Source organism: Vitis vinifera, chromosome 10, assembly GCF_030704535.1.
Source record: "Vitis vinifera cultivar Pinot Noir 40024 chromosome 10, ASM3070453v1".
In the NCBI taxonomy this organism is placed as follows: Eukaryota; Viridiplantae; Streptophyta; class Magnoliopsida; order Vitales; family Vitaceae; genus Vitis; species Vitis vinifera.
In genome coordinates this window covers 12902116-12915025 of record NC_081814.1, presented here as the reverse complement: position 1 = coordinate 12915025, position 12910 = coordinate 12902116, and the positions used below count along the sequence as shown (strand labels likewise).

The window sequence follows — 12910 nt, the reverse complement described above, 5'->3', positions numbered from 1 at the left end:
ATGGCTAACAAAACCATCGGAGGGTGCGTCCGGACATCCTGTCCGGATGCCTTCTTGCAGGTATAACGGCTGGATCAAGAACCTCTATAGGTTGAAATCACGCGTCCATCCATCTGGAAACTCCTTGGGAGGAGTAGGCTCCTTCACGTCCTTCCCATGCTTCTTCACCAGCTTCCTCTTTTTTGCTGGAGTTTTCTTTGGAGGAGAGTCTGCGCCGCGTTTTTGTCCGGGAGCCGCCCGGATAGTGCCTTCGTTTTTTCTCCTCTCTCGATCCTCCAGGAGCGCTCGACGTTTTTCAGCATCAGCCTCTTTTGCCTCCTGATAGATCGAGAGATCCTTCACAGTGTAATGCTCCCCAGGCACCACCTCCTTTGGCATTTTCCTGGGGAGAATATTGACAACATATTCCTGCGCCTCCCGGACGACCGCCATCAGGTTCTGCGCAGTGAGCAGCGTCTTGTAGTGCCTCTCCTTGGCGTCTATCTCAAATAGTTTACTGAGACAGGCAAAAGACGCCTTTTCCACCCAGTCCACAAGGTGGCCCCTTTTTTCCGGGCCTACATTGACAGCAACAGAGGATGAGAATATCATCCGGAAAAATCAAGAAAAGACAACAAAATAAAAGCAGGACAAAAGTGGCAAAGCAAACTTACCCAGAATCTCTAAGGAGTAGTTGGGAGCGAAGGGCCTCCCCGGACGCCCTGATAACCCCGCCCATGCACCCCGGACCGATACGTATCCCTTCGCTCCTCCCTTCGTCGAGTCTGGCAGCTCCGTCACCAATTGAAGGGAGGGCAGGTGAGCGGACATGCTGAAGATGTCAGTTTTTGCCTTCTTCAGCGAGTAGACAAAAAACACCTCCAGCATCGTAAGGTCGAGGTTGTACAGCATATTTATGATGCTGCATCCCATCAGCACCCGGACGGTGTTGGGATGAATGAAGACGGGTGGAATCTGGGTGAAATGGAGGAATTCTTTGAACAACGCCGACAGAGGGAACCGGAGCCCCGCATTGAATTGTTCCTTTGTGAAGATGATGGCAGTTTTTTCAGCTTTCTCCATAGACATGGCATCCTTCCCATTCACAAAGTCCACAATCACGCAATTTGGGATACAGAATCGATCCTCGAACTCCTTCACGCTCAATTTGTCCGTAGATTTCTCTTGAACGTCGTCAGCCCGGGCAGATGAAGCAGCTTTCTTCTTTGAAGACATTTTTTGGGCCCAGGTTGAACCAAAATCTACATACAGAGAAGCGCAATGGGTAAAACACAAGTAACCCAGAAAATACACAAACCCTAGCCCAAAGCAGTCAGAAAAACCCTAGAACACCAACAAAATGCCAACACTCGAACAACAGACGCAAGCGACTTTCCCAAAACAATGCCCAAGCAAACTAGAAACCAAGTTCAATCAACCAACAAACGCAACAAAAGGAACGACAATAGCAAGAATACACGTACCAAATAAAGCGCTGAAGGAGAAAGGTTGTTGTCTCGATACAAAAACACTGGTACAAAAGAGCTTTCGAGTTCTTTACTCAGAGAAGCAAAGGACACAACAGAAGCGAGAAGAAGAAAGGCTCTCAGGAGAATGCAGTAGGAAAAAATGCAAAAAGAAGGTACAGTGCGCTATTTATAGGGAACAGCCCCTCGGAAAACCAAACGAACAGCTATGCCATATTGAAACGACATATTGCCTGGGGATACGCAGGGTCGGCGGCTCGTCATAAAGGCTTTTTTTGGCTCCCGCACCCCCACTTGCCACGTGGCCCAGTCAGACGAAGAGACCTCTTCAATTTTCAAAAAGCCAGTTATTTTTTAACCCGCCCATTTTTTGGGCAAAATGGGCAAGTTAAAAAGGGGGGCAATGTAGGGACCCCTCCCTCCGAGACACGTGGCACGCATCTCACAGTGACACATGGCACGCATTATCAGCCGGATCGTCGTCACCCGGACTTCCCTAAAGATATACATGATGCGCTTCTCCTATCCGGACTGCCTCAAGAAAGTACAAGCGACGTTTCAGCTTCTCTTATCCGGACCGCTTCAAGGAAGATCAAACGACACTTATAAACATAGCATCCGGACGGATTTACAATATGCATCAGGATAATCAACATATGTCATCCGGATATAAATGACCGGATCATTGACTAAAGAAAAGCGAGTCTTACACGCTATCACAACAATCAGCCATGACCCACGTCCCATCACCTTCAGAGTGAGAAGACAAGATGAAGTGACAGCAAGTCACTTCCCACGATCATTCTACACGATCACGTCCCACGATCTCTGACAGCCGCATCACCTACCATGGTTTCTGACAGCCGCTTGTAGGGTGATGATGCTCCTACTGACGCTTATTATCATCATAACAACATAAAATATCTCCTCACCATTAATGAGGAGAACAGTACCCCTGAAGCTGTATATATAAGCCTTCACACGAAGAGAAAGGGGACCCCCTGGTAACCTTTTGATACCTAGTAAAAGGCCAACTGTTTTATATCTCTCTCTGACCATGGCTAACAAAACCATTGGAGGGTGCGTTTGGACATCCTGTCCGGATGCCTTCTTGCAGGTATAACGGCTGGATCAAGAACCTCTATAGGTTGAAATCACGCGTCCATCCATCTGGCAACTACGTGGATCATCAAAGACGCGAGGTAACGACACTTACTTTATAACATTGATGTTAAAGATATTGGGCATACACTTAACTTAGATATGAAATGGTTGAATCACCTAAAGTGGTCCATAATCTAAGGGCTAAATAAAAAAGGTATGTTGATCTTGTCTTAGGAAACTTTCCAAGTTAAAGGCAAAAAGATTAATTAGAGAGGGTCCTTATGGACCTAATCCCAAGAATATTATTAAAGAGGTCCTTAATCCCAAGAATATTATTAGAAAGGGTCCTTAAAAACCCTAATTAGAAATCAATGTAGGTGGCTTGAGACAACATAATCTTCTTATTTTTGAAGTCTCTATGGACCTTAATCCAAAGAATATATATATATACTCTCAAATCTTTCATTTGAAACTAAGTAGGTAACCAGATCTTGATTGATAATACTAACCCTACATCATTCTCAATGAGTAGAATGTCAACAACATACAAGATAAAAAACATTATTATACTTCCCTACCCCTTCTTATGCACACAAGGTTCATCTTTGTTTTGATCAAAGTCAAAAGTTTTGACTATATTATCAAAATGTTTGTTCCATGAGCAAAATATTTATTGTAATCCATATATGTGTTTATGCAACTTATATACCAAATGTTCTTAGCTCCTTATTATGAAATTGTTTGGTTCCATCATGCAGATACTCTTGTCAATATAGTCATTTAAGAACACTGTCTTGACATCTATTTATTATATCTCATAATCAAGATGTATTATAATGGATATGAGTATTTTAATAGACTTGAGCATGACTATCAGCGAAAAGGTCCTCTCATAGTCAAAAACAAGTTTCTAACTATGGTCCTTTGCTACAAGTCTAACCTCATATGACTTAACTTTTCCACCTACCCCTCTCTTCCTTTTATAGACCTACTTGCACCTTATAAGTTTTGTCCCTTTAAGTGTTTTTACACAATCCCAAACTTTGTTAGAATATATAGATTCTAACTCTACTCCTTGTCATAAATGAGCATCCACATTGTTCATGACCTCATTGTAATTTGAGGGATCAATCACATGTTCCTCTAAAATTACCTTCAAAGAGTCTCTTAGATACATTAATTGGTCTAATTGTGAAACAACCCTACCATTACAACAAGGCCCTCATGTCCTAGGACTATTAAGAATGGTGGGCAAATATTGAATCTATGGCATTTTGTGCTCTTATAAGACTACCTTTGGAGCTCTTCAATCAACATTATCCTTAAACCTATTATTCATCATAGTCTTCTTCCATAAATATGACATTTGTAGCACAAATACCTTCTAGTCTACCTAATTATAAAAGTAATAACTTTTTGTTCCTTTTAGATATCCAATAAATTGACAAGCTTGTAACTTTGATTTCAACTTATGTACCTTTGATTTCAACACATATGCTAGACACTCTTATATGCAAACATGATATAAACTAGGTTTACAACTTGTCAACGTATCCATGGAAGTTAAAGGTACTAATCTAAAAGAATTAGATTAAAAAGCTTCGGTTTCGAGGCATATCCCCATAAGTTTACATTTTCCTATGTAATCATTTATACATAACACCTTAGGATTAGTATTTAAAAAACTTTTTGCTATCCTAAAGAAGAGAAAACCCAAATATTCTTGCTAGTCTCTCCAAACTATTATTAGAATATTAAATTGCTTAATTATATTTTATATAAATTTGTAAAAAAATAAAATAATAATTTACTTTTCAAAATTGTACTACAAAAATATATTTAAAATATTAGCAACATTGAGATATTATTTTTTAAAGGTATGATGCCACTTTTTCCAAAAATCCTTGCTCAAGATTTCCATCTTTGACTTAAACTTTAAAGGAGTGTGCTCGGAAAACCCATTTGGGCATTCCTTTGTGTAGGTGCAATCCCCGTCCACACCACATAGAGGCTAGCCAGATACCTCTTTGTTAACCGTGTAGCAACAGGAAATGTTGGTCATATGACTTATCAGCCAACTTAAGGGATTTTGCCAAAAATTAAAATAAAATATTTTAAAAAATATGACAATTAAAAAATTATTTTAAAATCTAAAATAATTATTAAGAAGTCATTACCAATTATTTTAAAATTATCTTTTAAGGAAACAACTTTAAATTTTAAATTTTACATTAATGTCATTTTTTTAAAAGAAAACTAATTATGTTAAAGTTATCTTCTCATAAGGGTATTGCACTTTTTGGTCAAATGCACTACCTTTTAATGATATAATACTATTCTAACCATCTGAGATACTACTTTTGATTGGTAAATACATTAAATTTGAATTATTTTTAAAAAAATTCATATTTTGTGATTAATTTTAGATGAGTGTGTGAAACACACTTTTTTGGATTTTTTAAAAATGTTTTATTTTATTTTTACTTCTATAAATGTCAAATTATTTCTATAACTACACATTTTTTTACAAATATAATTTTTTTTTTAAAATGGTAAAAATTTAAAATTTAAAATAAATCCTGAAACCTATATATTACATAAGAATGACAACCCATCATGGGATCCTTTGACTAGAGGAAAGAGAAGATGGGCCAACAACCTTTTCAAAACAAACTCCCAAACATGCATTATTACTCTTTGAAAACCGGCTATCAACGCATTGAAACCTCCAAACCATGAATTATTATCATCCATGAATTTTACTTCAGCCACAAGTTAAAGAAGCTAAAACCACAATCTCGAACAAGTTTAAAACAATGAAAGGTTTATTGAACATACAACACTTATAACAATCCCCCACCAACTTTGTCTCAGAACAGAAGGATATTCTCCCACAAGAAGCATTCTCATTGAAATCATCTAAACAACACTTTGAATATGGAAAGTAACAACAATCACTCACCCTTGTACCAAAGAAGCTGCATGAACGTGGCTAATAACAAAGATTATAAACCATTAGCTGGGGAAAATTTACAAACATATGTATTTAGTTGAAGCTAGCTTTGAAGTTCCCTCACTTGTCAGTACACACACCTTCAACAATGATGCTCTACTGCCATATGAATATATAAGCCAAAGGTTCACATTCAAGAAATTGAGAGAGAGAGAGATGAGGGAGTCTTTTGATACTTTTACAAGAGAGTCCTCTTGGTACTGTTACAGGAACAGAAATGACAATTGATTCTGTCCATCTCCATTATATATTTGAGATGGTTAAAACAGGAAAAGGAAAAGACAACTGGACAAGTATGAGACACCAGATAAACAAGGAGATGGAGTTCTGAGTTTCTCAAGTAAAAAAAGAAAAAAAAAATTCAAAGTACAAATACAAACAATAATGACTTGAAAATATTTCAAAGAACCAAATGGGGCAAAATGCAGCAGGGGTCTTACTCTTCTTTTGAAGAGTTCTTCTTATGCTTTCCATCCTTTGCCTTCTCGAGCTTCCCACTTCCATTGTTCTGTTGGCTAATGGATCCCTCCTGAGCACTGCACATCTGGGACTTTAGCTTAAACCCGAACTTCTTGGACACATTACCCCATGCACTGGACCCCTTTACACGACCCAGCTTCTCAATCTCTTGCCTCATGTTCGAGCACTCCTTCTCGAGCTCAGAGACCCGCAACCTCATGTTATCCATTCCTACCTTTAAAACCTGGTTCTCCCTCACAGCTGTGGCCCAGCCTCCTTCATTGGACCCAGCAAACCCACTTCTTAACTGTCTTGACCCTTCAAGATTGTCTGAAACCAGAAAGCATCCAGCAATAGAAGTCCTAAGCTGGAGCTGCTCGAAGAATAGGACTTGAACAATTATTCTTAGGGGAAGCCTCTCATTCTGGGCAGCATGTGTGCAAGCTTCCAATGAGAGCTTCTGGCAGTCCATAAGTCTGCAAAGTTGTTCTCTATCAGACTCCGACAACCATGGGTGTGACTGCATATTTGACAATAAGACAGAAGTCAGTGAGGCTTAAGTTACAATTATAACATCCAGAATCCAGGTCTTTCAGTTCATTTACTTGCTTTTCAGTTTTTTAAGAGCCTATAACATGATCTCAAGTTCTGATACTTCAGGTCTGTTGATAGCAGCATTGGAGCGGCATCGACCTCAAGCATTAAGAAAATTTAAGCTGAGTTGAAGTTTGATGTTAACTAGATCAACAAAATAAAACAAAACAAAAAACAAGCAACCTGATCTTATGATATCTCATTCTTCAGGCTTCCCATATGACAGTAAAATAGTATACCTTCAAATAAATGTCGATTGCACGGTAAAGACCATCATCTAAGGGCCTAGCATAGTCGGGAATAGAAGCAGCAAGAGACTGAAATTTGGGTAACTTCAGATTAACATCAGGAGCAACCTCAGCAAGGTAGCCATCAATCAGCTTGGCCACCATTGTAATTGGTGTCAATGAAGGTGACCCCATCAACTGGCCATCATCTATTGAACATGGAGAGGCTCCACCAGTTGCCTGATCCATGGCAAGGAAGTGCTCTAAAATCCGCTGCACACACTCAACATTGTAAAGAGTCTCCATGGAATAAGAGAAGTTGGGCATCAGGAGATCTTCTAGAGTCGCTTGATCAAGCTGCATCCCTATCCTTCTTTCTAAGTTAGATATGCAAGGGGGGCTGGCTCGAAGAATCATGGCTGTTCGTAGAAGACCAAACAAGACCTTGGTTGATATGGCACCCTTCTGCATCGGAAGCAACCTATCAATCTCTTCAAGTAAAAGCTTCTGGTCTTCTTCAGATGGGGGTGCCCCCAGAGCCACTGGCTCCAGACGCGTGCTAGACTCACTGGCTACCTGACGCCGATTGAGCCCAGGCAGGTACTTCTTTGCATAAAAAGTGAGTGAACCAGCAATAATCTCCTGTTTGATGCCACGAGATTCCATGACCGAAACCAGCCTTTTATAAAGAGATAAACTTAAAGTTGATACATCCTCATACCACCAATCAGAACTTGAATTTTTCGGTCTAGCTCCGGTGCTTATCCCATTCCACAAGACACTCCCACCAGGGCTCTGCATGGGCCCACCATGTTCCATGACCGGCCATCCAAATAGATTTGGGTCAGTACAAGCCTTTGCAGCTAGTGACTCAATGCACCTTTTGGGAATGTGGAGTTCTTCAGCATGGGGGAGAACATCGTCACAGGATTGAAGTGCCTTTAGGGAGTCTTTCCAATTTTTGAGGACAATTTGATTAAGAAAAACTTCAGTCTGCATAATTAGATTGCCCTCGGCATATTCCTCAGTCATTTCAAGATGCTCAGCTGCACACCGGAGGTACACAACATTTGAAGCAGTAAGTTCAAGCTTCACCCCATAGCAGAACTTGGCCACCAGTTCAAATGTTTTGGCCCCACCCGCGATGTCTGGGAGGTTTATGGAACAGCCCTCTTCTCCTTCTTTGGATGCCTTTGCTATCAGTCTTTCCATAACTCCACTTCTGGAGAGCAAAGGAAACTGCATTGGGTGATAATCAAAGTTAATAGAAATAATAAATAATAGAGTTACATAACAATAAAACAGGGAAATCATGGAATAGAAATCATTAGAAGGTAGTTGATAAATAACAATGTGGAGAAAACATGCAACTCATGCTCACCCACCCAAATCACTTACAAGACTGCATGAGTGGGGGCTTAAAGGAGGAAGAAGTGTTATAGGGTAATGGAGGAGAAGGAAAGGAGTGGGAACTCAAATAAGTAATACTAACATCTCATGCAAAATATATTTAACTATATGGTTGGAAAGGTAACAGGTAAACATATAGTTTGTGCCACCATGACAAGGAGATTATGGTTTAAACCAATTTCAGAGGTCATTTACCTGATGAAATTTTCCCCCTGCATATAATAAAAGAAGCAAAATACTACTTTCTAAAAGGGGAATCAAATTATCTTAAAAGTTAAATATAAGCATGCAAACATCAGTGATAAACTACACATAATAAAAGAACTCAATACAAATTTGCCCCTTACATGAAAGGACAAAAAAAAGAGATTACCTTGTGTAAATGGAAGGACATCTCCCCAACTTCGACGACAATATCACTTGGAAGGCCAGTTGTGCAGAACCTATTATTATTATTCATAATGAAAAGTCAAAATACAAGGGAAGGAAATATTACTAAGTAATATGTAAATAACCAGTGTCGGTCAAGAAAAAAGGAAGTTTGAAACATTCCCTTAAGTGAAATGGATGAAGAAAACCAAGTCCATAGAGCAGTAAGTCAATGTTTGACAGAAGTGCATGACTGTATATCGAAAGTGCTTGAGTAAATATTCATGAGATATAATCTAAATTCAGCACAGGCAAATGTCATCGATAAATAAATAACAATTCTAATTCCAAGACTTCATATTTGTTTTGCTTCATTGATTGTATGGGGTCCTGCAAACTTTTTTGTTTACTTCTTGGCCTTTTCACACCCTTTGTATGCTGCATACTCCCGTTATGCTAGGGTGTGGTCCCCTTGTTTGAATGGCAATTGTCAATATAATCATTGTTCAAATATATATATATATATATATATATATTTGTTTGTTTCTTGAGGCAACTTCTTAAAAGTGAAGCATCTTCATAATGCAAGAGTGTTAGTTGTCATATAAGTTAAAGTTTCCAGATCCTAGAACAAGTTGTATCATAACTCTTCAATTCCGGTTACAAATGGCTCCCTATTACTCAACATATTTTGTTCCACCTAGAGGTTCAAACTTTTTGCCATTTAGTGAAAGGTTAGTGTTGCCCAATGGTGGCCAACCTGTTTTCTATCCCTTGATTTTTTTTTTTCTGCGTTTCTCCACCCATAATTATTTTCCACTTGGCTTAAGCTAGAGCACTTTTGCAACATATAACCCTGAATCCCAAGTATTCTTTGTGATCCGTAAGAAATGTACAAGGGATGATGAATTTCATCATGGATGGAAAATGTACTGTGGAACCAAACCCTACATCAAGAGGTGTATCCTTCCATCCATGAGGGATTCAACGAAGGGGTGAACCCTTCTATCCATATGGGATTCAAAATTGGCTGAAGAGCACATGAGAAAAAAGATTCTGATACTTGATATCTATTTGAAAAGTCTAAATCAATAGCTCATTAAGTAATGATGTTTTTTTGACAAACAAACAACTCTAAACCAACTCAAAACATCCAATGGCTTTGGCAAGCAGTGGAAATGTTTGTTGATCTGTTAGCAGGTCCCACCAACTTCAGTTAGTTGAAGGATTTCCAAAGTGGACGCATTTCCAAAGTAGTTGACTGCTCACCCACTACCAGCTCAATAAATTCAATTTTGAGGCAGCAAATTTCCAACAGAATGCATATCAAACACGTGAAAATCAAAGCAAATTCACAAAACAATCTCAACTTTTTGTTTTTCCTTGTTCTTTTTGGCTTATTTCAAACATGCTAGATGGGGATGCGGAATTGCTATTTAAATAAACAACCATCACAACTATGTTAAAACAAATCATCCTCTGTTTGGTAAGAAGAATTCAACTTCATATCTTTCCCAGTTTTGGGCATTAGGGATAAACTTTAAAGAAAGAAGAAAAAAAAAATCTAAACATGAGCAATTCGACAGCTTTTTCCAAAACATCATAATATGGGTTATCATGTTAAACGAAAAACATCTTCCAAACCCCTTCTTAGTTCTTTTCCCTTAAATGATTTTGCACATTCCAAACAAGGGACATGGACATTTACACCAATTTCTTTTCTTATCCTAATCCCTCCAACACAGAGTCCAACCTAAAAAAAGAAAAGACAAAACCAAAGTGCTGGGACACAGAACAGTAGCTCCTCCACCGTCCAACTCCAGAGTTATCAGTCTAAAGCATAAACATATAGAGATGAACATCTGAAACTTCAAACAAACTTTAATTCATGAAGTGATTCTCATGCTGAACTCCAAAAAAAGGGCTCAAATTCAAAGAAACCAAAGTTTCTTTTATAGAGTAAAGAGCAGGAACTGTATTCTTATTCTTATCCTTGTCCAAGAGAGATTTAGAGAAGGATCAGCACCCAAAGTGCAAGACTAAGGTTTGATTCATGATGGTTCAGGAGCACAAACAGATGTATGAATTCACAAAAAATAAAATAAAGAAAATATAAAAGTCGAAGTTGCAGAGTTTTAAGAACATACCAGGCCTGCCCTTGCCTTTGGAATGCATCACTTTTGGATCCCAACTTCATACAAGCCATATCACAATTCAAGAAAGGTAGAATTCCAACAAAAGAGCTAAGCTAAATAGGATCCAGAGCAATTTGCCTTTGCCTAAACCCTATCTTTCACTGAAAACCTCTCAAATTCACAGAAAACAAACCCTTTAATTTAGGGAAACTCAGTGATAAGTGGCCCCAACCAGGGTATTTTCATAATCAGAAACAGAAAACCGCCGGCTTGTGCTCTTGTGCACCACAACAAAACAAAATTCTCAAACCCAGTCTTGAAACAGCACCAGAATGTAGCTTCTTCAGAGTATTTCTGCCCAAAACAAACCCAAAATTCCACTAACCCACTTAATCTTACGCTGAAGCTGTCCTAAATCTACAAACACCCAGTCAATCCTGCACAAACCTGGTTCAAAACCCGGAAAAAAGAAGAACCCTAAAACCACTCCAACAGGGCATATACCCACTTCAAAAGAAACCCAACTCCCACCCCAGAAGAAAAAAAAAAAACCCAATCAGACACCAATTTAGGTCAACCCCTCCAAATTTGAGCCCCAAAAAACCACCAAATAGTTGTTGTTTTTTGCTCTAAACCCACACAAGATTCCAAAAATCAACCCTTGAAGGCACACAAGAGACCAAAACCACTCATACGGTCATACCCACCAGAGAAAAAACAGCAAAAAAAAAGGCAGTGAGTGAGGTTCTACAGGCATAAAATAATGTCTGCAATTCTACAGCATGCAAGACCCATCTGGTAAAAGACAGCAAGACTTGAAAAGCTCAACATGGGTACACTCTGAATGGCAGCTCTGCTGAGAACAGGCCTCATACATGTGGGGTCATTGGCTTCAAACCTACTCATTGCATTTCTAGAACTCAGTTTCAGAGGAATCTATAGACAAAACCCAAAAGATTAATAAATTGTTTAATGCCTTATTAAGATATTTTTTGGGATAATCACAAGCTCTGAAGTAACAGCTATCTGTCTGTCCAGCTAGGCCATGTGGATGCGTTACTTTTGCTTCCTCCATGGCAAGGAATATACAGATTTAGTGGGATCTACATTACAGAAATTATTGAAAATGACTTCACCTTCATGCTCCTCCATATGTAAAAATTCATTGCCCTTTTTCCTACAATTTTCCCTTCTCACCATCTACATTGAAAACAAAATTAAAACCAAAATCTTGAGCTTAAAGCAATTGATTTCTGATGTAGAGTGTAAATTCAAGTGAGGAGTTATGATCATGGCTGTTATAGTAGTATAATATGAAAATTAATAATTTGTTGAATCCAAATAGTATGTTACTAAAATCAAATAAATTACTATATGGAAATAAATAGATATATGAACCTTGGAAGAAGTAGGGACCATTCATTCAATTCCCCACATTTATTTTTGATATTGTTGCCCTAAAAAACCATCAATAATATTTCCCCCCCTCTCCTTGTGAATAACAAGGACAGTTTTTTCTCAACTTATCTTGTATTTTCTTCTTAATTTATTTTTTAATGAAACCTTTATTAAGAAAAATCCAATTAGCTGAAATTAACTTGTATAATTGAAATGTGTGTGAAAATTCGTTAAAACTAATTTCAATTTCTAAATAATCAATTGATAAATGATCCTCATAAAAATCAATTTTTTGTTATATAATATAATGCTAAAAATGCTTCAAAAATTTATTTTTTATATTCAAATGTTTAGAGTTAAAAATAAATTGTGAAGGGTTAGGTTTGAATTTTTTTTTTCTTAATTAGGATCGGTTTTGGAAGTTTGGAACAGACTGAAACATCACAAGGTAGGTTTGAATTTTTTTTTTCTCTTAATTAGGATCAATATTAAAATTTGGAACAGATTTAGATATTGTCTTGACCTATTCCAACTTGCTTAAGAATTGAAATTAGATTAATTCATTTCAATATCATTTTGTTACTGTCTCTGTCTATTTTAGAGTAATTTTAACAACACCCTCAATTTTCCTTGAAGATATTTTTAAAAAGAAAGTAATTAGCAAAACCACTACAAATTAAAAGCACTTCAACAAAAAAATATCTCAAACACATGTTACAATTGTTCAAAAAGTTT

General features: G+C 37.9%; 1 protein-coding gene across 1 annotated transcript; it reads right to left on the bottom strand.

The window, feature by feature from the left end:
- Positions 1 to 5664: 5664 nt before the first annotated feature.
- On the bottom strand, positions 5665 to 11827 carry LOC100241266 (BTB/POZ domain-containing protein At1g30440). The gene is made up of 4 exons (XM_002281146.4): positions 10790 to 11827; positions 8647 to 8716; positions 6876 to 8102; positions 5665 to 6562 (listed from the first exon to the last, which is right to left on the bottom strand). Exons 1-4 carry the CDS (start codon positions 10846 to 10848, stop codon positions 6020 to 6022), a joined length of 1899 nt encoding a protein of 632 aa, XP_002281182.1. The 5' UTR covers positions 10849 to 11827; the 3' UTR covers positions 5665 to 6019.
- Between the last annotated feature and the right edge of the window lie 1083 nt (positions 11828 to 12910).